This window comes from Engystomops pustulosus, chromosome 10 (assembly GCF_040894005.1).
Source record: "Engystomops pustulosus chromosome 10, aEngPut4.maternal, whole genome shotgun sequence".
In the NCBI taxonomy this organism is placed as follows: Eukaryota; Metazoa; Chordata; class Amphibia; order Anura; family Leptodactylidae; genus Engystomops; species Engystomops pustulosus.
In genome coordinates this window covers 30,510,063-30,536,255 of record NC_092420.1, presented here as the reverse complement: position 1 = coordinate 30,536,255, position 26,193 = coordinate 30,510,063, and the positions used below count along the sequence as shown (strand labels likewise).

At 40.7% G+C, this 26,193-nt stretch overlaps 1 protein-coding gene across 2 annotated transcripts in view; it reads right to left on the bottom strand.

Moving 5' to 3' along the window:
* Window positions 1-26,193, bottom strand: part of TMPRSS6 (transmembrane serine protease 6) — a 62,695-nt gene that overhangs the window by 18,745 nt on the left and 17,757 nt on the right. For both annotated transcript variants that reach the window (XM_072127338.1, XM_072127337.1), the window contains 6 exons: window positions 9,239-9,375; window positions 3,633-3,745; window positions 1,591-1,700; window positions 632-774; window positions 442-540; window positions 240-350 (listed from right to left, as the gene is read on the bottom strand). In XM_072127338.1, the coding sequence (XP_071983439.1) occupies window positions 240-350; window positions 442-540; window positions 632-774; window positions 1,591-1,700; window positions 3,633-3,745; window positions 9,239-9,375 (713 nt within the window). The remainder of the gene's footprint in view (window positions 1-239; window positions 351-441; window positions 541-631; window positions 775-1,590; window positions 1,701-3,632; window positions 3,746-9,238; window positions 9,376-26,193) is intronic.

The following is a 26,193-nucleotide window of genomic DNA, read 5'->3' as shown; positions in this document are numbered from 1 at the left end:
GGTGTTCTTAAGTAGGGGACCGCCTTTATTGGATTTCTCTCATTATAACGTGGTTTTATTGCAGAATATTTTCAGGAAGATATTTTTATTTATTTGTTAGGGGTCTTATTTAAGGGTATTTTACATTTTATGTAGGAATCTGGGTAAGGTTTACCAGTTTTATGGTATGAAAGACCAAAAATCACATATAAACATTCCAGTTGATACAGAGTTACACTATTCTATGGTATGAATGTTACCTTCCTGGCATCGCTCTTCATCCGTACCATTCACACAGTCCTTCTTGCCATCACAGATCTGGGTGGAGGGGATGCACTGTCCTCCTGGGCACTGGTACTGGGCAGGACATACTAGGCAGATAAATGAAAAGTCTCATAATGGTGACTCAGAAGCAAAGAAGGAGACGCATGTCTGAAATGACAAGTCTGTGGTTATACTTACCACAGTTTCTCTCGTCCAACCCGTTGGGGCAGTCCTTCACCCCATCACATAGTGGGACACACATCCCATCTGCTATACATAGGAATTCCCCAGGGCAGGCTGCAGAAAAATCCAGCTTTATAAATTTCCAGAAAGGTAAATACAGACGGTTATTGTAAATTTACACAACATGGTTGATTATGTAACTCACGATCTGTCTTATTGTAGAGGCTATAAGAGGCTTGTATCCCCGGCCCGGTCAGTGATCTGGGGCAGGTGAATGTCACATTGATGTTATTAGATGCTCCATCAATTCTCTCTGTATAAGATTGTAGCACTCTGATACCACACATCCTGTACAAAACAACATACAGTAGTTACTCATCATCATGTATCTAATGTTCATAGGAATCATACAGTTTAACCCACCCAGATAAGGGTATCTCACCATTTACCTACAAAAACATCTCATTCAAGGTCATATGTAAATGAGCATAGAAGAGTCACTTTTCACCCGAGAGTCAGCTTTAGAGGCTGAAGGTAGAGTGTCAGGTTCTATATGTCATATCATAGGCTCCATGCTTTTGGTATCATATTAAAGGGGTTCTCTGGAAATATCAGGTTAGGCCCTTTGCACAGGATAGGGCCTAACTTGCTTAACACTGGGGGTTTCAGTGATGGGACTCTCACAGATCATGAGAACGGGGATCCGTTGTATCCCTGTTGCGCCCAAGATAACCGGGCATTCAGACGTGCATGTGTCTTTGCACGTGTCTTTGTCAGGACCATAGAGATGAATAGAACGACCTCTACCAGACTGCATGTGGTTCTGTGAGCTACAGAACCAGAGATACAGACAGTTAAAGGGAACCTGTCATCAGGATCACACATTTTCATCTAATGACAAGTTCCCATAGACTGTTTAATATTATTTCTCAATCTGCTTTATAATTAAAATTACAGCTTTCACTCACTTTTAAAAGTATATAAAAGTATACCTGGCTTCCAACCAACAAACTTGATCCTGTATCATCATAATTATCTCCTCTCTGCTTTGCTAGCTCTTTCTCCCTCCCTACCTTACCTGTCATGTTCAGTTTCCATGCATTCTTATGCATGGATATGATGTTGTATCTACTTTAAAAGTGATATATTAGGTATAAATTGTACCTGCGGTTCTGGATGCTCCACTGGCCTTGTATACAAGGGGCAAATGTGTACTGTCCAGTCAGCTTGTAGCCTTCAAACCTCAGAGCCACCCCATAGTCTGGAGAGGGGACCTATTATAATAGGAGACCAAATCAAACCGCGATCATGAAACCGTGCAAGCAGCGGTCTGTCTGTGTAGTGTAGATGATACTGTCACTGTCTGAAATATTTCACATTTCAGTTTGTATGAGTAAAATATACATAATTTAATTGAGATGGTAATAAACGTATGAAGTGCTAAAATCATACTGTCCTGATGGCACCTCAGTATTACAACTCTGTTGTGTACAGTTGTATTGACCTGACAGCACTGGCGTAACTAGAAGCTGATAGGCCTCCGACTATAATGTATGGTTTATAGTAATAGTCTTCTCATATGGGAAAGTGACACCATAAGGGGCTCCTAAACCTCTTGGGCCCTGGTGCGACCGCAACCTCTGCACCCCCTCAAGTTACATCCCTGTCTGACAGATATGGTTGTACTGTAAATCAGTAGTATTCCGTAGATTGAATTAAAACAAATATTCTGTATATGTATCCTAAAGATGCTTATGCAATTTGAAGTAAATCTACCGTCAAAATGGATCATGATAAACCAGGGACACTTACTCATAGATTCAGGCACCGTGACTGTACTAATCTTCTTATATTTGTTATCCACGGCCTCCTTCCTTCTAAAATCAACTTTTAAAATAATGCTAATGAGCCAGAAGGTCTCTAGGGGCATTACCAAAGTCCTTCCATGCTGCAGCTTCACAGGTTGCTACACTGTCTCCCCTCTCCCTGCTCCCCTAGGACTTCCCCATTGCTCTGCCAGCTGTAATCCCACTGCAGCAAGAGGAAGTTTCAACACATGGTGGAAGGTAGGAAGTGCTCCTTGCAGGGTGTAACAGCATGTGAATCTGCAGCATGGAGGGGCTTTTGGAACACCCTGAGGAGCCCTTCTGGCTCATTAGCATAATTGTAAAAGTTGTTTTATGACAGAACGAGGCCAAGTATAACACATATAAGAAGATAACCACAGTCACAGTGCCTGGGTCTATGATTAAGTGTCCATGGTTTATCATAATGTTTTTGATGGTAGATTTTCTTTAAAACATAAATTCTGTATCATCACCCACAAGACGCTAATGCGATTTAAGGTAAAATTTCAATATAAAAGAGGCCGAAGGCTGCATAAAAAACCATTCATATCTCCTCACTGTAACATGATTGTCTTCTAAAATGGGAATGACTGGTGGCACTGGTCCAGGGTTACCATTTAGTGGTAGGCATGACAAATTTAATGCAACTTGTATTGTACTTTAGTCAATATAACCTCCTTATACACTGCACATAGTGGGGCAGATTTACTCACCCGGTCCTGTCCCGATCCCGCGGTGCGTTGTCCAATGAGGATTCGGAGAGGCCGTGATTCACTAAGGTTGTGCGTCCAATTTCCTGCATGTGTCGCTTCCGCGCTGAGATCCGACAGAGTTCACCTGCTTCTTCCTGGTGCATGTGAGTGCTTGATCTTGCGACACAATTTTGTTTTTAAATTCCGCGGTTTGTCTGAATCCGTCGAGTTGTCCATCGACACGCCCCCCCCCCCCTGATTTCTGTCGCATGCAAGCCACAATCTGATCACGTGTGCCAAAAACCCGGGGCAATTCAGGGCAAATCGGAAATATTTGGGAAACCTGACAGAATCACGGTCCGCGGACGCTTTAATAAATGAGCCCCACTGTGTATATATACGGTTTGCCGCAGTATTGTGGTACTATGTATCTCTATGGCACCATTACTGCCCGATGGTCATGCATTGTATAAAAATACAAATATAGGAAATTATAATATCTCTTGTAAAAGTTGAAGTTTGGAAAAGTAAAGAATAAAGGTGTAACTAATTTTCCGACATTGGGGAGGAGAACATACAATACTGTATAATGTAATTTATGAAGTGGCTATAACCTGTAGGAGATATAATAAGCTGCTATGTACCTAATAAAAGGTTCTGTACTCACTGTTATGTTCCAGGTGCAAAATGGGTATGGTGGGTAGTAGGACGGATAATAGGGTGTCCTCAGGTGGCCCTGGACGTGAAATCCTTTCTTCAACACAATGCTCTCTTCACAGGCTGGGAAGAAAAATAACGTCTGAATTACCCATTACAGAACAGATGCAAATTCATAAATGTAACTCCATACCAAAAAACACTTGCAAATGAATCTGATGTTACAACTTCTGGTGATATCACTATATAGCGAAAAAGAGGAGGGGGGAAAGAGTGAAAGACGTAGCACTTGCCCTGATGTAGATCTTTTAAATTATTTGTATTGCATCTGTGCTATTAAAATAAAAAAATTACTTTGTAAAAAGTCTTGATTTAAAGAAAATCCACCTCATGGGATGCAGCATTGGAGGCCATGCACACTTACAGGATGGCGGGTGTACCCTGAAACAGGTTGTGTTCTTCCTTCCTTCTAATGGCCTTGTTTTGAAAAAATAAATAAATTGGTTTTAAGTTATGCAAATGAGCCTCAGGGGCTCCTCTCTACATCACTAAAGCCCCTTCATCTTCCGTCACCTGCTAATTATGAAATCACTCTCTAGCTGGGGAGGGAGGAGGTGGGGAGTAACGCCAAATAGAGGCGTGTATTTCATGGGCTTCCTTTAACAAAACTGTCCTTTTCATCTGTAGTAACCAATCAGAGCCCAGCTTTCTTCTTTTTTTTTTACATTGCTTTGGGAACTTGAAAGCTGAGTTATGATTACCTGCTAGTTGCAAAACGGTCCAGGTTAATGATGCCCACACTTTTTGCTGATCTCTAGCTTTCTTGTAGAGTCCTTTTGAGAATAAGCATATTTCAAAGGGCCCGTGCTTTTCATGATTTCATTTTAATTGGATTCTCATGTAAAATTAAAATGTAACAAGTTACAATGGTCCAGAACAGTCTTGTAATGATGGAGATTTATCAGAAGTGTCTAAGAGCATAACTGTTCTAGTTGCCCATGAAAACCAATACGAGCTCAGCTTTGTTTTATAAACAGCTGAGGGAAAATGAAAGCTGAGCTTTGATTGGTTGTCATGGGCAAATAGAACAGTTTCGTTCGAAGACGCCTCTGATAAATTCCCTCTTTAGTTTTTATGGTTGAAGTGGCAGGTTTCAGATGGAAATACTGAGCACCAGCTCAGGGTGAGCTGGTGCCGGAGCTTATTTTTGTTAGTGTTTTAAACCGCGGTATAGCGGCTTAAAACACTTTTTGAACTTTATAGCCGGCGCAGGGAGGTACGCGCTCGGCGCTTACCATGCGCACGACCGTGCGCGCGGCTACATAGGAAGTGAAGGAGAGCCGCGCGCAAGGTAAGCGCCGAGCGCGTACCTCCCTGCGCCGGCTATAAAGTTCAAAAACTGTTTTAAGCCGCTATACCGCGGTTTAAAACACTAACAAAAATAAGCTCCGGCACCAGCTCACCCTGAGCTGGTGCTCGGTATTTCCATCTGGAACCTGCCACTTCAAGTGGTAGGTTTCCTTTAAAGACAAATACAGTATCTAGAGAAAATGTCGGTGGAATAAATGCAAAACTAAGCTGGCCTTGTTCACCACAAGTTATGAGATGCAGATCTTTCAGGACAGTCTTTGTCAGCATGGCGTATCACCGTATAACAACCTGTACTATCTGCATACCAAAAAAAAATCTGATATAAAAATCTTTTTGGATTTAGTTGAACTCTGACTGGTCCATATAAACAGCTTACACTATTATTTCTCTTACATATAAAATCATATTTATATATGACACAAAACATAGTTTCCCATTACAAAACTCAGATCAGGCCATTATTGTGCTAAGACCTAAAGCCTGTACACATTTGTAAATGCACCAGCATTTGTTATGACATGACAAATAATATAATTATTGGTGCATATTGCTACCACTAGGGGGTGCTAACTGTTCACAGAGCTAGTATTACTGCTGATTGTTGACAATTGTTGATTGTTGGACCTCTGCGGATCTGATACTGATGGAATACAATTCTAGAACAACGAAACCCCTTTAAGGCAGTCACATCCAATCATTTATAGAAGAACACTATGTAATGTATGTCATCATATAACATCTATACAGAATATGTATCCTTATTGAAATGGCCAAGGTGGGAATAATTGATGGCTGCGCTCATGAATGTATTAAGAGATGCAATATTGTCTTCCATTCTGGCCATTATAAAGTACGGTGGATAAACTATTTATAACCTTAAAGAATGTCAGAACGGATTTGGCGTGACTCACAAGACGCTGCTTAATTACCACTCCATGTACTTCAGCCATTACATAGAGGTGCAAGGTCGCCACGTGTTGTTCTGCGGTAAATGTCATGTACTCAGTTGACAAACAACAAGCATATTCTCAGTTTCTGTTATTTCACTGCTTGAATGGATGTCTAGGTTTTTCTATAAAAGTGCCTATTTTTCACAGTTTTCCTTGAACATTCTTTAAGTTTTTCATATCTTTTTGTCTTTAATACTGACCAATGTTGTGCTTATAAATATGACAAGTAGAAATGCAGCTATTCCTATTCACTGAATGTACAGTGTTATATAGTACATTTAACTGTACATATGTATATTTAAATCACAGCACTAGATTAATCGCAGGATGAATACATTTGCAGCACATTTGGACAGTCTAGTCCAGTGATTGCTCAGTGTGTCAAAATTTGTAAAAAAAACCAATCATATCCCGGCTGGTGTGTAAAGGAAGGTTGTGTTCTTCCTTTAGCTTCTAATGGCCTCGTTTTGAAAAAAACAAACAAACGTTTTTTAAGTTATGCAAATGGGCCTCAGGGGCTCCTCTCTGTCACTGAAGCCCCTTCATTTTCAGTCACCTGCTAATTATGAAATCACCGACTCTCTAGCTGGGGAGGGAGGAGGTGGGGAGTAACGCCAAATAGAGGCGTGTATTTCATGGGCTTCCTCTAACAAAACTGTCCTTTTCATCTGTAGTAACCAATCAGAGCCCAGCTTTAATTTTTTTGACATTGCTTCGGGAACATGAAAGAAGAGTTATGATTGCCTGCTAGTTGTAAAACAGTCTAGATAAATGATGCCCACACTTTTTGCTGTACATATGTATATTTATAGCACATTAATTGAGGATGTAATACTTGAAGTCCATCGCTACCCACAGATTAACTAATTATGTTGAAAATCACAGCACTAGATTAATCACAGGATGAATACATTTGCAGCATATTTGAACAGTCTAGTCCAGTGATTGCTCAGTGTGTCAAAATTTGTAATTTGTAAAACAAAACCCAATCATATCTCGGTTGGTGTGTCACTTCTAAAAAATCCATCATTTTGTGACATTTGTATATCTAATAAAAAAAACCTCTTCCCTCCGTATTGCTGACCGGTAACTATGGTGGGTACACTGGTAGCGGGATGAGATTTTGGAAGCTTCTTTAAAAGGGTATTCCCACAAAGACAACATTCTTAAATATACTCTGGATAACAAAATAACACATTCTCCACTTCACTGTTAATAACAAAAATGCAGCATTTCACAGATATAATTCCAACCTGTTTCTATCAGTCCGTGAGCATATATATTGGTTTTCCCTGGATATGACTATAAATTCTTGACTATGGTCAGGCAGATTCCTCTGGCATGAATAGCGTCTCTTGTAATGCAGGGAGAGGGGCAGGGGACAGAAAGCACTACAGACAGAGATACTACCTGTCCATCAGTAGTTAAAGAGGAGACAGCAGCTCTGCAAACTCTACAGACAAGATAATGGCATTATCCCAGGGGAGGGGAGGCATAGCAGTGCTGACCTTGTGCTTTATTGGTTAGGTGAGAGCTGAGTGTGTCATTGTGTCATCCATCTCATGACTCTGATCTGTCTCATCTCTTTTTTTTCCATGTGTAAGATAATAGAAGAGTGTTCAAAAGCTATATGAAAGTGTAGCTAAACCCTGTACCATGATAATCTAAGCACATTGCCGGCACACACCCATGTGTATGCACCGAAATTCAGAATGTTTTACACTGCTCTGATAACAAATAGCAATGCTGTAATTGGTTGTCATGGGAAACAAAGACATCTTTGTGAATTGAAGCAAAATTGTGCCAGTCATTATTTTTACTAGGGTCTTATAGTGGATGATGCTCTATGGGCATGTGGCCCACATTTCTATTGTTTCATATGACAATGTGATTGTAATGTCTTACTTTATTTGTACATGTTCCCCAGAATCTGTAAAGTGCTAGGGAATTTGATGGCGCTATAAAAATAAAGATTATTATTATTAATACAGTACTGTGTGCTATTTTTAGTGGGTACATTTATGACATCCAAGTGCTGCCTTGGGGACTACCCCCAAAAAACATCATATAAATCCTCCCTTTTGCACAACAACAGCAACCAACTAATATAGGTTTTGTTTTATGCTGCATTTTAACTTCTTCATTTGTTATACAGCGTGTGGATGGGTCCAAAACAATGGGGCTCATTTACTAAGGGTCTGCGGTCCGCACTATCGTCGGAATACCCATGTGCGCCACCTTTAGAACGTTTTTTTGGCGCACACGATCAGATTTTGGCGCACACACCCCTACTTTCATGCAACAGAAATCAGGGGCGGGCCGATGGACGATCCGATGGTTTCGGACAACGCGCGGGATTTAACATTCAAAATTGTGTCGCAAGCCATGCACTTACATGCACCGGGAAGAACATGGTGAACTCCTGCGGACCTGAGCGGGGAAGCGACACATGCAGGAAATTGGACGCACGATCTTAGTGAATCGCAGCAGCTCCGAATCCTCGTCGGACAACACACCTCGGGGATTGCGACGGGACGGGTAAGTAAATGTGCCCCAATGTGTGCATGGGGCATAACTCTTTAGTGTGGCGGCTGCATGATAGCGTAAGTTTGTCCCTGAAATGCGCTAAAAAATCACACCAATTTTCCACTGTATTTCCGTTCCATATGGCCCATATAAGGAACGTATAAAATACAGGCTAAATACGTGCTGCAGTCGGCTGTGCACCATATACTGCCGTATATATGTTCAGTTTCCATGGAGAGCTGGGCATGTGGGAGGAACCTTGGTTTCTAGGATACGGTACAAATACAGTGCCATATGTTGCCATACGGTTTCAATACGTCCCTAGGCCTTGGCTGTCTTTCTGTGATACAACAGGCCAATTTAGGACCTCTCTGCCAAAAGAAATTGTAGAATCAAGATCTCATGGATTCTCTTGTTGCTCGCTACAAGAAACCTTTCTCCTGAATGCTCTCTTTTGCATAAAACAATCTATTAATGCCATTGTTGTTGAGATCTGGTCTTCATCGAGCATCTGTTTATCATGTGCAAATTAGTACATGACGAATTTTAAGTATGCCCTCCAGTGTTTTAATTGAGAGACCCCCCCCCCCTCCCCGAATACGCGCCTTGTTTTCTAAATTGTCAGCCATCTTCTGCTACTTTGGGGTTGTTAACAATTCACATCCCTGTCCACGGCTCTCACTATTTCTATAACTTCATTAACTCAAGGGCAATGTGATATTTTCACTCCTCTTCCTCCCACCAGTTTATACTCCCTGTTTTTTCTCACTTGTGATAGGCAGAGGCAGCACTGTGAGCAGAAAGGGATCATAGTAACTGTACATTCCCTGCTTCCAGACAACCAGCATCGTGTTCCCAGAAGACAACACTTCTGACACCGGCTCCTGACGACTGCAGCCGTAGTGTCTGTAAGAGAGGAGCACATGACCATATGTTACATTCTCGTTTCAATGCACACTATATAATAATGCACAGTATATAATACTGATGAAAGTAATACTAAAACAATGCTACAATAACACTTGTGCTTAAATTTCTAATGGCCAATTCTTATTTTTCTACATAAAGGAAACCTACCAGCACAGATCTACCTATTAAGATAGATCCGGTGGTAGGTTCCTCTAATGCATAGTAGTATAGCCCTTTTTAGGCCTAATTCTTTTGTGGCCCTGAACTTTTATATATTTTAATTCCCCCCAATATGCAAATTTACCAAAGAGGCTACTGGGGCGTGGAGTAGCCGGAGCGAAGCTGGGTTTTGCGCATGCACAGTAGCTCTGGCTTCAGAGCCGAGACTGCGCAGCCTGCGTTCTGCGCATGCGCAGAACCCAGTTTCGCAGGCAAGTGCGCACAGCTCCTCGTAGTTGTGCGCTGAAAATGCATTGGTAGGCGGAACTCAAGAGGCTACTGGGTGCGTGGAGTAGCTGCGCCGTGTAGCCTCAGCTCCGGCTACTCCACGCCCCAGTAGCCTCTTTAGGAAATTTTCATATTGTGGGAATTAAAATTTATAAAAGTTCTGGGCCACAAAAAATTTGCCCTAAAAAAGGATTATACTACTATACATTAGAGGAACCTGCCACTGGATCTACCTTAATAGGTTTATCCGTGGTGCTAGGTTTCCTTTAAAGGTTTTTACTAAAATTCTGTAATTTCAATTTAACACTATGTTTTTTTTGGGGGGTTTGGTATATAACCCTACTCAACTGGTTACTACATACAGTGTGGAAGACATGGTGGTGGGCATTGTGACATTGTATGGAGGAAAAAAGTAAAAAAATGTTTTGTGTAAAAGCTCACCTATGTCACTGCATATCCCAGGTGTAGCTGTGCTGGATGAAAAAAAATAAGGATAGTCCAAATTAGCTTAACAAAAGTAAAATCTAAAAAAATTATTGAAATAAACTAGTTTGAAGCAAGTGACATCATTCAGAAATAGAAAATTGGTAACGCGTTTCGGACATAACCCTATCGTCGTCTTTAGTCTGGGACTATGACTAAGGGCTACGATATGGTTATGTCTGAAACACATAACAGATTTATTTTTTAGTGATATCCCTTGTTTTTAACATGTTTTTTCAATAAATTTTACTCTAGTTAAGCTGGTGCAGACTATCTTCATATTTTTACTGTTACATTTTGTGGGGCTCTATGACTGGCACTGTATTACTGTATTTGTATAGTATCCCCTGATGATACTGTGTACTGTGAAAATTCTAATTATGGCTATATAATAAGCAGCTGTAGATCCTGCCTGAACAGGCAATGGTTAATTGGATGTGAGTTATCGACCAATTATGTTTCTACGGTGTACTGTAGGATAATAAAACCCCTGGACAGGGAGGGGCTAGAGGTCCAGAGCTCATGGTCTTTCTACAGAGACAGAGTGAAGAGAGAGATTGTGTCAGTCCACCATCAGTACTGACACTTAGCTAATCCCAGGACAGAGTTAGGAGACACAGAGCTGCAGATTCCACAATTCAACACAGCTCCATCCCAGCCTGCATCTATTACCAGGCTAGTGCACTATTCCTGAGGACCCTCTCCATGACCACTCCAGTAATCCGGAATTTCAAGTAATACGAATCTGCTGTGAGACCGTTTAGGCCCGTTGCCTGCTGTTGTTCAATAAAGAACTGTGAGTTATTTCGAACAACGTTTGCCTCCATCTGATCCCTGAATACAGCTGTCACAACCACGGGTTCCCCATCCATCACCCAGGGACATATCTTACAGACACTCAGGGGTTGCCCCAGGGTGAACCAGTACATCAGCATCTACCTCTATATTTCTTGCACACACCACCTGCTGTAGACCTGCCAGGCTGTAGGACAGCCCTCCAATCCCCATACCAAGCACCGTGACATCAGTGCGCCCTAGGCCGCAACCGCCACTCACTCCAGTATTCTGGGCCCCTGTGGCCTCCAGGCCCCAAGAAAAGGCTAGGCCCCGGTGGGGGATGTTGCATAAGGGAAACAATTTATAGCTAAAAATAGGCTTTAATTTAGTTAATAGTGCTCTATTTGTTAAAATGTGGTGACAGGTTACTTTTAGGTTTGTTTGAAAAAACTCAACTAGCTGATGTTGACAATAGTTGCAAATGTTGAGATTTTAGAGCCTGCAGCATAGATCACTTTGAAATTCCAGATTTTAGTAAACATTTGGATATGGATTTCAGAAGCCCTATTCAGGTGTATGGACAGTTACAGGGAACCTTATAGATTTGCTTCAGCTCTCAATGGAGATATTGCAATAACAACACTATAATTGGGTTAATTATATATTGTTCATGGTGGATAGTGCCATCCAGGGCTTTTTTTTATTGTGTACAGTAGAGGGAGCAAGAGTGTCAGCTTTAAACATCATTCTATAAGAACTAGTGCACTGCAAACATCACGCATTGTTACTTGTTACTGCGGCCATAATAACATATGAAACCTTGTTCTATTATAGTCATGAATATCATTACAGACAGGCACAGAGTGTACAGGGAATTCTCAGTCTAGTAAACAGTGTGTCACATTCAGCTTTATCCAGGGGTGGGGGTTGAATGTTGCTTCCAATTATTTTACTATTTTTCTATAAGTCATTAGAAATTAATTCAAATATTATATGCATTAAGGCGTAAGTAGGTTCATAAAAGATAATGATACAAATATGTATTAAATAATTGTGTTTTTAGTAGTTTTAGTTGTTAAGGTTTTAACTGTTCATCTGGTAAATGTATATCATTGTTTAGCTACAGAACAAACGCAAAAAAATAGAAAACCATGTTTTTTCACTATGAGCAAATGAATAAAAGATATTTAAGAATGAATAAATACATTATAATTTATATACAGTGGGTACAGAAAGTTTTCAGACCCCTTTAAATTTTTCACTCTTTGTTTCATTGCACCCAGTTGGTATGTTAAAAAAATGTATTTTATTTTGCACATTAATGTACACTCTGCACCCCATCTTGACAGAAAAAAAACCAAAAATGTAGATATTTTTGCTAATTAATTAAAAAAAAAAGAAATATCACATGTTCATAAGTACCATATATACTCGTGTATAAGCCGAGGTTTTTCAGCACAAAAAATTCACTGAAAAACGTCCCCTCGGCTTATACACGAGTCAATACGCGTAAAAAAGAATAAAAAATGGACTTAAAAAATGATAAACTTATATACTCACCCTCCGGTGGCCCCAAAGTGCAACGCTGCTCCCTCGATGTCATTGCGGCTCTTCTTCTGGCTTCCCGGCTCTTCTTCTTGCTTCAGCGCCCGTCTTCTGTCTTCTTTAACTTCGTGCTGGGCACCGCCATTGCTCTCTCCCGGGCGGCAGCCTCTGCTGACTGCTGACTCATTAATACAATCATATATAAGTAATAAAAATGTACAAGACACAAAATGATCTATGCATTTTATATTAAAATTACCAGGACAACCATTACATTACATATAATATACTGTCATAACTTAAAGGCTGTAACTGTAAAAACTAAAGTATCTTCCTGCAAGCCTCTGCTATCTGAGATCACAGGTAACTAAGGACACTTGTGCTGGTGAGAACTCTTGGTTACCGGCAATCTCTGATAATTGAATGTACACTATGCAAAATATAAAATATGCCAGGTCGGCTTTACATAAAAATTTGACTTAAAGGGAACATAAAGGTCATTTTTATGTGACAAGTCCTAATAGGGGACCCTCTGGACATTCCCTCTGGAATGTTGATTTAAAAAATTTCTAGCATCTGAATGTGATGGGTTCTGGGGAGGGGGCAGTTCAAATTAGAATGGCTTGCGCCGTGAGCTTACATAAGCGGAGAAAAGTAGCAGGGGAGAGGCTGAGGGAGGGGAATGAGTGAGGAGGAGGGAGGAGGCATTACTGAGAAGTTGACTCAATCTGCCCCCCACTGCCATTTGAACTGCCCCACCCCCGGGACTCACCTCACACTAATGTAATGCAATGTTACAGAAACAATTAAAAAGCTTTGGAATTATACAGATGCATGCCAAAGAAATCAACATCCCAGAGGCTATTGAACCTGTCATAATATAAAAATGACCTACCTGATGACAGTTTAATAATAATAATAATAATCTTTATTTATATAGCACCATCAAATTCCGTAGCACTTTACGTCTCCCTTTAAGTACAAACCTAAAGAACCTATGTTGTATGTCACCCTGGGATTGTGTGAACTATAGATTGTGATCAATGATAGGCCTGGGAGCGTAGGAGAGATTCCTAGCTACCATGGCAATGGATTGATGCTTCCCGATGATGTCAATCAAATTAGTTGCAAATTAATACTAAATAATGGCAAATTTTTGAAAAAACTGATATGTTTTTTTTGGTTTATGTGGATATTAACTGCAACTTCACTACTGTCTATGTTTGACTATACCCTTAGACCCTGTTCACATGTCTATTGTGCTGTGGATCTGCTTGTGTTTGTGTGATTGAGGTCTCACCGCTGAGGCAAAAATAGTGTTTGGCCCACTTAAAAGAGTTTTACACATATCAAGCCTATTCTCTATCCACACAGTGGGGTTTGAAATATTGAGACCCCTATAGAATCTCCAGGACTGAGTCTTCCCCATGTGAATAGAGCAGTGGTCACACACAGGGTTTACTATTCCATACATTTCTATGGGTCTTCTGAAAATAACTGAGCCATAGACTTTCCCATAGAAATGAATAAAATGGCAATACTCATCTACAACCATCATGCCATCCAAACAGAGGGATTCTGAACCCCTGTTTTATGGGGGCTCTCTACTGTCGGACCCTCAATAATTTTGTGGATGACTGGAGGTAGGTTTGGTTTATAGTAGAATCCCTTTTAGACCAAACCTCTAAAATCCATTAGACAAATATCTGCCCAGTCTAGTGATTTTGATCACCTTCTAATGTGTATGGAGGAGTCCTAACAAGCCCAACAAGTAGAAGATATTTGGAAAAAGGGAGATCAATCATGTTGAATTTCAATACTCTCAATCCTTTGTTTTCATGATGGACCACTTCCAGTTTATTCCCCTTTCCCTAATGTGAATGGGGAAGGAGCTCTGGCCAATTCCTGTCCATGAAATGATTCTGGATAGAATGGGGGGCATTTATTAATTGTGGCACAGTGTCTGTGTTTTTGGCGCAATAATTGTGCTATAATTTACTCTGGGATGTTAGATTGTGGTGCAAGGGGTTAATGAATTGGCTGAGGACCGAAAAGATTTAGAACTGTCTCCACATTCATGAAGGTGTAATAGAACTCTTTAGACCAGCTTTTTGCACCAATAATTGTACCAAAAAAGTGTCTGGAAGCTAGAAGCCCAGATAAGTGTCTGGATTTCAAAGTTGGCCCAACTTGTGTGGGCAAAAAAAAAGGGTGAGTGTGGGAAAAGGACAAATATCGCGTTGCCAAAACTTTATAGATAATGGACAACAGGCACAGCAAAGTAGAAAAAAAACAGACAAAAACGGGCATAAACACAATATAAAATGATTGACGATTGACAATACGCCACTTCAGAAAAGATGATGGGTTTTAGTATTCCAAGCATTGTGTGCCCACTCAAGCCATACTCTCATTCCCCCCTCTTCATTTGTGTAAAATTGACAACTATTCCTTTAAAAGCCTTGAGCAGGTGAACCGACATTCAGAACAATACAGAAAGAAGATGCAAATCAGATAACTAGGAATTATCTTAAATGAATGAATACAATGAATGTTCTACAGAGAAAAAACGGATGCATTATACTGTATTTTTCCTCCGGAGATCACATCATGCCGGTGGCTCTGTAAAGATGAGAGATGCTAAAAATAAATGGTAACATAATAGTAAAAACAGTAGTGATATTCCAATAAATGAGCAGCTAGTTATGAATAAACATGTCAATTCTGTGCTCCAGAGCTGCTCCTCCAAGCTGTGTAGGGAATAGGTGCCAGCACTGGCAACTATATTAGTGGATATGCTGCCATTTCTATAAGCTATACACATTTTTCCAAAAACCAAAGCGTATAGCAATGCCCCTTCTACCAGCAGGCAGAAATCTGCAGCAAATCTGGCCCTGGTCTATGTCCGTATGTGTGCTGACATGTGTGTATGTGTATATATGTGCATTTTGGAATGTGTGTATCCATGTGTGTTTAGGTGTATACTGTATGTGTACAGTATATATGTGTATACATCTCTGTATCTGTATATATGTACATTTAGCTGTGTATCTGTATAAATGGACATTAAGGTATATGATCACTTATTTTTTCAGAAATAATGTAATCTCCATTGATCAACAGTTGATGGATTTTTGTAAGGGGTACACTATGCCAGAAGAACAGTGTTTACCTAAATTACGTGAGTAGAAAAACATAACACCTTTATTTTGCAAATATTTTTATCATAATTAGAAAACAGAAATGACTGTAACAAAGAGAAAGATTATAACAACATTTTTTGAAGTTTACAATAGTCCCCAATCGGTAGGAAGTGTCCAGGCCTTTGCTTTGAATGACTTCAGCACATCTGCAGCCACAGGACACCACTAGTCTCTCACACCGCTCTGCTGGGATTTTGATCCACTTTTCTTTCAATCTCACCCACAGTTCTGTGACTGTTGTGTGTTTCTTGGCCATAACTCTTGTCACCAAGGTTTTTCTAGCGGTTTTCTATTGGGTTTAGATCAGGTTTCTGGGCTGTGGCCATTTTACTGTTTCAATGTTTTTTCTTTCAAGGAACAGCTTTACCCATTTTGCCGTGCTAACAGTGGCTTACAGTTGGCATTGTCCAGCATGAAAATTTCAGGCTGAATAAGTGATGAATGCAAGAAAGGAACAATGCATTGATGAAGAAGGTTCTGATACACACTTGCATATACTCTGCCATGTAGCTGTATGAGAGATCCAGCTCCTGCTGCAGAAAACATTCCCTGAACCATGACACTTCCTCCACCAACTATCACTGACTTCTTTAAACACTTCGGGTTTAGTCTTTCCCCAGTTTGTTGAAAACATAATATTTCCCAAATTTTTTTTTCCATCACTGAAATGAACTATAAACTCCTCTGTCCACACAGCATGCTCCTCAGCAAAGGTGAGTTTAGCCCTTGAATTCTTTCCCGCTAATAAGAGGTTTGGTCACTGCAGATGAGACACTGTATTATGAGACAGAGGCTGCACTGGCAAGCAATTCCAACTACAAGTTTGAAATGATTACCCAGGTAGATTCTCTGCATTATCCCTTCCTCTTTAGTATTTGTCTTTTGAGGGTGACCAGCCTCCTTGGGGGACTTGAATGAGTTTGTGATGTTGTAAAAATGGAATATTCTAGAAATCACAGACTTGAAACAACCGACTTTTCTTGCTATGGCTGATAGGATAAACCCTTTGGCCTTCATCGGGACAACCTGCTGCAGGGTTTCATTCAATTTCGAACATCACAAAAAGTCAGTGAAAACTGGAAAGTTAAGGTTGTCAGATAATTAAGGAAATTAGTGCCAGATGCCAGATTAACACCAATAGCTTGTAGGTATCTTAAAGTCTTCTCTTATTTTGATCAGTGTTCTTTCACAATGATCTCATTTACAATTTTATTCTAAATACATACATTTTTTTTAAAGAACAGTTTTTAGTTAATTCATTTTTTGACAATCAATACAGATTTACATACATTTACATACATATATTTTTGTGGCAGGGAATCCAAAATATCTGCGATGGACAATGTACAGATTAGTTAAATAAGGTGACATAGTATTTCTGCTATTTCACTATATTGTAAGATCTTATTTCCATACATTTTCAGGTTAGTACATGTAAATATATATGTATATGTAAATCCCGTAAATAAGTAACTAAAATATGACATAGGGGAACCTCCCCAGGTGTGACAGTTAAGAGCAAACAAAACTAGAAACGAAGAAAAAGATAACAAAGATAACAAAAGGCCTTGACCGTATTCTGTATACTTAGGATACATTTACATAGGATTACACATTGACCTTGAGATTTAGGAAAATGTGTGTTCTCTCATTTTTATCTCCAGTGTATATTTGTGTATGGAGTATTGCTATAATGGATTATTGTAACATCACAATGGAGCTTGTCACAATGGGCTGATGCCACAAATTGATTTTGTGATGTAACAATTAGGCATTTTCACATTGGGGCATTGTCACAATTGGTCATAGTGATGTCACAATCAAACAATGTCCCATTCAGGCATTGCTATGTCACAATGAGGTGCAGTGATGTTAAAATGAAGCATTATCCCAATGGGTCATTGTGATGTCACAATTCGGCACCGTCAAAATTGGGCATTTTAACATGGTGCATTCTGCTAAGGGACATTGTCACTACAGATCTTGTCACAATAGTAATGCCACAAAGGGGTATTGTGGTGTAACAGTGAAGCTTTTTTTTACATTTGAGCAATATGAAGATATCACAATGGGGCAATGTTACAATGGGACACTGACACAACAAGGTGTTATTATGTCACATTTAGAGATGAGCGGGTTGGTTGAAAAACTTGCGTTTGACTGGATTGTCCGAAATTTGGATTAAAACTTGGTCCTGGACTCCAAGACGAGTTTTGTTGAAATCAATGGGCCAGAAATGGCTGTTAAATGGAGGTAGTAAGGGCTAGAAATAATAACATAAAAAATGTAATTTGAAATTAATCCGGAATTGAAAAATTAGAAGTTGAAGAACCATTAATCTGAAATTGAAAAATATTTGAATTTGAAGTTCCATTAATCTGGAATTTTAAAAATTTTCAATTTAAAGTTGAAGAAATCCGGAATTGAAAATTCAATAAACCGTAATTGAAAAATAATTGAAGTGGAAGTTCCAGGACACTGAAATTGAAAAATAATTGAATTTGAAGTTACATTAATCCAGAATTAAAGAATTTGAAGTTGAAGTTTCATTAATCCTGAATTAACCCTTACAGGACTCAGCCCCTATGCGTCTTTTATTTTTACGTTTACAGAGATGTGCGAGGGCTTGTTATCTGCTTGTTATCTTTTTAGTGGGACCATTTACTATTCCATACCATGTACTGGAAAGATGGGAAAAAAATCCAAGTGGTGTGAAATTGACAAAAAACTGATTTGCAGCATATTCTTGTGCTCCATTCCCTGCGTTTATTCTGTGCTCCAAATGACACTTCCTCTTATTCTTTGGGTCGGTACGATCACAAGCATAACAAATTTATGTAGGTTTTATTGGGTTTTAGTAGATTAAAAAAAATTGGACCTATGTAAGATGTCGTGCCATTTTTTTTTTTACGGTACGAGCTGGCGAGACTTTTTATTCAAATATCCATGGATGTAAAAATGGTGGAAAAGTGGCGTTTTGGACATTTTTCATTACAGTGTTCACGGCCAGGAATAATCTTTTTATATTTTGATCGAAGTGGCATTTTGGGATGAGGTGATGCCTAACATGTATATGGTTTTTACTTTTAATTTATTTATATGTTTTAGGGAGAGGGGGGTGATTTCAACTATTGTTTTTTTTTGTTTTTAAAGTTTACTATTATTTTAGACCCTCTAGGGTACTCTAACCCTACAATATATAACCCTCATCTAACCCTCATAATATATACCAACAATACTACTGTATTTCAGTATATAGCAATTTTACTGATGATCTCTAATAGCCTGCCATCGACAGGCTACAAGAGATCATTATACATGGCAAACCTACAAGTCTCTTTGAGACTGTAAGCAGCCATTGCAACTGAGGGGGGGGGGGGAGTAGATCAGCCATCCAAGATGGCGGTACCCATAGGCACCAATGTAAAGTGCTGTGGTAGGGTTCCACCACAATACTTAACAGGTTAACTGCTGCAACAGTGGCAGTTACAGGCAGTGTCAGCTGTATAATGCAGCTGACACCCAGTGTGTTTGGAGAGAGCTCAGCCTGTAACCTCTCTCCACACACCCCCTGCAGCACCAGGACATAATGGTCCGGGTGCACAAAGGGGTTAATCCGGAATCGAAGGTTGATGTTCTGGGAATTTATTCAGACATTGGCAAAACCAAATTGCGTGGGATCCATGCTTGGTTTGTCTCAAAAAATGTTAGGATTAGAGATGAGCGAGTATACTTGTCCAAGCTTGATGCTCATTCGAGTATTAGAGTACTTGAAACGGCTCGTTGCTCGGACGAGTATCTCGCCGGCTCGATAACAAGCATTTAGTTAACGAAACACAGTGAAGAATACAATGAAAACAGTGAACACAGTGAACACAGGATCATTTAAGTGAAGAACACATTGAAAGAACACAGTGAAGAACACATTGCAGATGTTTCCGTACATCTGCTAACTTATCGGAAGACACGTGTGCCGAACGGTGTTCGTCACAATAGTATGTAGAACAATATGTGTGAAGAACACATTGCAGATGTTTCCATACATCTGCAATGTCTTCTTTACACATAATGTTCTTCATATACTATTGTGAAGAACACCGTTCGGCGCTCGTGTCTTCGGATAAGTTGGCAGATGTACGGAACATCTGCAATGTGTTCTTCACCACGTTCTTTCAATGTGTTCTTTCAGTGAAAACATCTGCAAACATCTGCAATGTGTTCTTCTTTAGTATTCTTTCAATCTGTTCTTTCAGTGAAAAATGCTTGAGTCTCCCATTGACTTCAATGGGGCTCGTTATTCGATACAAGCACTCGAGCATCGGGAAAAGTTTGACCCGAGTCATTTTAGTGCTCGCTTATCTCTAGTTAGGATGTCCACGTTGGCTGTAGAGAGGCGGATGCTTTTATCAGTGATGACACCACCAGCAGTACTGAAAACACGTCCTGACAGCACACTAGCTGCAGGGCAGGACAGCACCTGCAAGGCATAGAGGGCAAGCTCTGGCCAAATGTCCAATTTTTCCAAGCAGAAATTGAACAGGGAGAACCCTTCCTTCAGTACCAGTAGAAGTCTAGACAGATAATCCTCTACCATCTGAGTCACATTTTGCCTCCTGATACTAAGTGCCCCATCCGATGGTGGTGGAGACTGAAGAGAAGTGAACATGGCATTCCACATTGTGGCCGTGCTCACTTTGCATTGTGTTCCTGCTGCATTGGTAGCTTCCTCCTCTGCCTCTTCCACTTATACTACCACATCCACCTCCAACTCCTCTTCCCCCCCAACCTCTGATGCTTGTCTAAACTTATTTCATTTTATTTATTTTTAATTTTTTTTATTTCTTTTCTTACATTTTTAGTTTATATTAATTATTATTTTAAGTACTTCATCCAACCTATTTTTTGTTTAGAGATGAGCCAACCAAAAATGCATCTGGATACCCATTACATTTTTTATTGCGGTGAGAGGAAGGTCCTGGTGTTTCCCATGCTCCCATCCTGCACATTACTGATGCTACATGTATCATTCATTACAGTTTTCCTGAAAATGTTGGTGTTTAAGTCTTCACTTATTTTCTTTGACTGATTATATTCAATGTAGAATTGATAATATCTCAATGGAGAATGACCACTATTCAAGGGCCAAATCTGTTGTTACTAATGATGAAGAAACATGCAAGCTGTGTCATTGATTTAATGAAAAGCCCTAGCTCAGGGGTTGTCAGATCTGGGAAAACAAGAAGCGGGATGAGAAGCTTCACCAGTACATTCAAACCATTGGGTACAGAAACCAAGACATTTATGCTTGTCCTCATCGGCATCATATTAATTCTTCATGGGACCTTCCCAGTGGAGTAACAGCCTCACCAAAGAGGAATCAATATATAACACTTCTCCCTTTCTAGGGATGCAGCTCGATTGTTTGGTCATGTAGTAAGCAAAAATTGATCAATATGATATAGTTTCTGCAGAACTTAATGAATTATTGGTCACAGATGTATAAAATTCCGGCCCAGAAAATAGCATGCAAATATTTGATCTAGGTATTTGTGATAGCTATTCTAACTGACCATACTTTTCTGATCCACGTATTTGTGAGCACTATTCTCACTGACTACATTTTGCTGATCCAGATATTTTTGTGCACTGTTCTTACTGACCAAGACTTTGAACTAGGTAGAAAAGCACAATTTTCTCTAACAACAAGACTTTACTGACCTAGGTAGAAAAGCGCAAAATTCTCCGAAACAAGACTTCTGAACTAAGTATAAAAGAGCAATTTTCACAGACAACAGGACTTTTCTGAACTAGGTAGAAAGTCGCAATATTCTCTGAGCCTTTCCTAGCTGCCCATTTCAGGAGCACACACCCCATTCTCTGTTTGGGCACTCCCTTACAAAGCAGAAGTACTAGAGATCCTCATAGTCAGTCCTGAACTGTGTACAAAGAGAATGGGGACTGTTTCACAGAACACTGTAAATTTATGTTATATAGGCAGTCCTCCAACCTATTTTGCTATAACTTTCACCTGTTGCTTGTATCTCCTAAATACTTTTGTATTTAGTTTTATACAGGGATATGTACGACAAGATCACTATGTATTATGCTGCCAGTTAAGAAGGTCTCATAGATATTGTGATGGCTGTAGCTTTACTGGAACGTGTTTGAAATTTGTTTGGCTCTGGTATTATCATGAAAGGAGAAACATTGATTTTAATAGGGGTGATCTTTTTTATACTTTTTGAACCACTTGTTAGCAGTGGCAGGTATAAAAAAAGACTTTTATCTTCCACCTCTATCTCCCCTTCCTTGTTTGTGGCTCCCAGCCCTGGTGATGTCACTGTTGGATTTCATTGGGGCCTGCCCCCTTGACGGTTGAGCTCAGAGCTGTCTTATGACTGCTGACCACATAAGGAGCTGTAATGTAACAATTTTTTCTTCTACCTTTGCCAAGCCCCCACATGTTTTACTAACTAAATAAATAAAATGATTTAACTTTAGTGAAGAGTGGACACTTTTACATTCTGCCTGGCTCCAAGATGGCAGTCACTGCATACATGGGGGTCCCCCCACCAACCTGAAATTGATGACCTCTCCTCTAAATAGATCCTCAATATCCTAAAGTTGGAAAACTTCCTTACACACTATGCAAAATCAAAATCTTTGGCAGCCATTTTCTGACAGGTAAATAGAACAATTAGTTTCAGGGCGCTAGGTATATATCCCGTAGAATGAATGTATTTGATTACATTATAAATTTGAAATGCAGGGTCACTTTAAAGGACAGCTACCACCAGATTACCAGCTGTCTCTTGGCTTCCCCGCCTTTTAAGTTATGCACGCCCCCACTGCAAGCCTCCTCCTGCTGCAGTCAGAGGGCCAGGGCATGGAGAGAGGGGGGCATGTGCTCTCTCCCAGTTTCCCAGACAGAAGCAGGAGGAGGTTTGCAGTGGAGGCGTGCATAAATTAAAGTCCGGGGAAGCCGAGAGGTGCTCGGGCGCCATCAGTCTGTCCGCCTCCAGCACTTTTTACAAAGTTCATATTTCGTTATTAAACATGCAATAAAAGCTGTAAAGAACAGTCTCCCCATCCCCTCAAAAAGCAACCTAATTAAGACACTCTACCACCGGTAAAGTAGTTTTCATATAATACATTACATCACCATTGTCCAAGAAGATTGGTATAATCTGAAATTAAGTTATTACAATGAAACTATAAAGTAAAGAAAAAAAAAAGATAAAAAGTATAAGATATATAAATCTATATAATAAAAAAGAAAGAAATGCACATTAGATAGAGATGAAGATACAAGTCCAAGAAGAGTTTGCTATTTGCTAGGAGATAATTGGAGCATTTATTGTACTATGTGTAGCTATTATCGTTATTCATATTACAACATTTCCAGGTTACATTCATGTTTCTGGTGAAAAGTACTTTTTGGGATTTATAACCATAAGTTTAATCAACACAGAGAAGGTGGTTATAAGAAATCTTCATTTCCCACACCAACGCATTTTCCTCTGAAACCTTTTACATGAAATCTTGATCTTTTAACCGTATTCTGCTCTTTCGTCTTTCACAAAGTAGAGAAAAGCTGAATAACATCCTCCAGGGGAATTCATTTTATAATTGATTCTGTCAACTAATCACTGTAAGCATCCTCCTCACTGTTAGAAAATCTTGTGGAGCCTAACCACGGATGGGATTGAAATTTTTAACAGCAGGCTCCCAACTTTGGGAGCAAGAAGTCCGTCCTGTCATGTGGTGTGTACAAAAATGACCTAGTCTAATCAACTACTAAAATATTCAAAATGAGCTTTTTATTATTAGACTATTTAAATCTAAAATCCATTTAATATGGAATTTTTGCAACCATCAAGCACACGACTGTAGATTGTGGGCATAAAGTAATTGCAAAAACAGCAGCAAGCAAGCAGATGCAAGGTCACAGACTGATCAAGCCAGGCTCCTATGGAGATCACAATAACCAAGCCACTTGGCTCCTATGCAGACCAACGTACCAAGCCTCACTCCTGTGGAGATCACTGTGGGCGAGCCACCTGCCTCGTATGGAGATCACCGTGACCAAGCCGCCTGGCTCCTATGGAGATCACCTTGACTGAGCCTCGCTCCTACGGAAATTGCCACGGCCGATTCGGGCTCCTATGGAGATCATTTGACCGAGCCGTCTGACTCCTATGGAGATCACCGTGACTAAGCCGGCGGGCTCCTATTAAGATCACGTGACAGAGCCGCCTGGTTCCTATGGAGATCACATGACCGAGCCGCCTGGCTTCTATGGAGATCACCAAGCCCGAGCCGCCTGGGTCCTACGGAGATCACCGTGGCTGAGCCACCTGGATCCTATGGAGATCACCATGACCAAGCCCCCTGGCTCCTATGGAGATCACATGACCGAGCCGCCTGGCTTCTATGGAGATCACATGACCGAGCCGTCTGGCTTCTATGGAGATCACATGACCGAGCCACCTGGCTCCTATGGAGATCACATGACCGAGCCACCTGGCTCCTATGGAGATCACCATGACCAAGCCCCCTGGCTCCTATAGAGGTCAATGTGACCAAGCCTCGCTCCTATGGAGATCAAAGTGACGGAGCCACCTGGCTCCTATGGAAATGCAGTTTAAATGCTTTACATCGTTTCCACTTACATACATAAACATACAAAAGTTTATTAAAGTTTATTATCTGCACCCCAGCACCCAGGGCATCCTTTCTTATTTTCTGCATTCAATGTGCTTTTCTCCTTGGTGCTGTGCCCCTCCCCCATCTCTCTACCGACAACTCCAGGAAGCAGGGCTTCCCTCCGCCCTCCGCCGAGGGAGAAAGGACTGAGAATGATGTATTAAGGCTTACACATACTTACCTCACTGCTTGCCATATAGTATGTGCTGCAGGGGGGGCACTTGGAATTTTGGGGCCCGTGACTGGAAGATTTTTGTGGGTAGCCAGTGTCCATTCCCACATTGAGACATAACATTATATACAATTTTTTTTGACTAAAACATTTTTGAGCCAGACTCTGCACATGCCCATACAGTGTATAAATAGCACCTGCACATGTCCCCTCAGTATATAGATAGCCTCACCAGTCCATAGTCAGCCCCCCAGTCCACAGTCAGCCTCCCCCCAGTTCACAGAAGATGCCCCCCTTTAGAGGACATCTACTACCAGGATCAAGGAATGTAAACCAAGCACACTTACATGCTGATGTATGCCCCCTCTGAGTCCCTCAGTACCACTTCCATAATTTTTAAGGCCTTTTTATCTTCAAAACAAGGCAATAAGAAGCTTAAAAAAGAGAAGATCCTGCCAGAGGAGGCACACATCAGCATGTAAATGTGCTTGGTTTACAATCCTTTATCCTGGTGAAAGATGTCCTTTAATGAAATGTCAACCCCAGATGCCTCTCTTTAATGAAATGTCCTCCCAGATGCCCACTTAATGAAATGTCCTGCCAGACACCCCCGTTAATGAAATGTCCTACCAGATGCCCCCCTTTAATGAAATGTCCTGCCAGATGCCCCTTTTAATGAAATATCTTGCCAGATGCCCCCCCTTTAATAAAAATGTCCTGCCAGACACCCCCCCCTTTAATGAAATGTCCTGCCAGACTCCCCCCTTTTAATGAAATGTCCTGCCAAACGCCCCCGTTAATGAAATGTCCTGCCAAACTCCCCCTTTAATGAAATGTCCTGCCAGATGCCCCCTCCTCTTGAAAAAAATAAAACCTATACTCACTTTCGGCTTCTTCTCCTCGACCCAGTGGCTCCATCTTCTGCTCTTCCAGCTTGGGCGCATCACTATGACATGGCAGTGTCACGCGTGATGTCATAGTGTAAGGGCCCGCACGGCACATACATTATGACATCAAACAACACCACAGCGTCATAGTGATGCACCCAGGCCAGAAGAGCAGAAGACGGAGCTGGGGGGCTGGGGAAAAGAAGCTGAAAGGTGAGTATAGATTTTATTTTCTCATATGGGGCCCGGGAATGGGGGGTATAGTGGGTACTCTGAGTGCCTTGGGTCCCCCCTTTTGATAGGAAAATGGGGGGGGGGCCTTGAACACTGTTCCACTAGACCCCCATTTTGGCGCCCCAGATGTGCTGACTGTCCAAGCAGGAGAGATGCCACGCTGTTGGTTGACTCGATGTGGGGGATGGAGATGGCTCTCTGCCCTGCTTCTAACCGGCTTGCAGAGCCGGCTGTAAATTTCATAACTGGCTGTGTGGGCGACCCGGAGAGAGGGAGTTGGAGCAGCTACAGATAACAGCAGGGGACCTAAAGGTGTGGTTACTATGACTTTTTACAACAATAAGCCTGTTTAAAACCAACT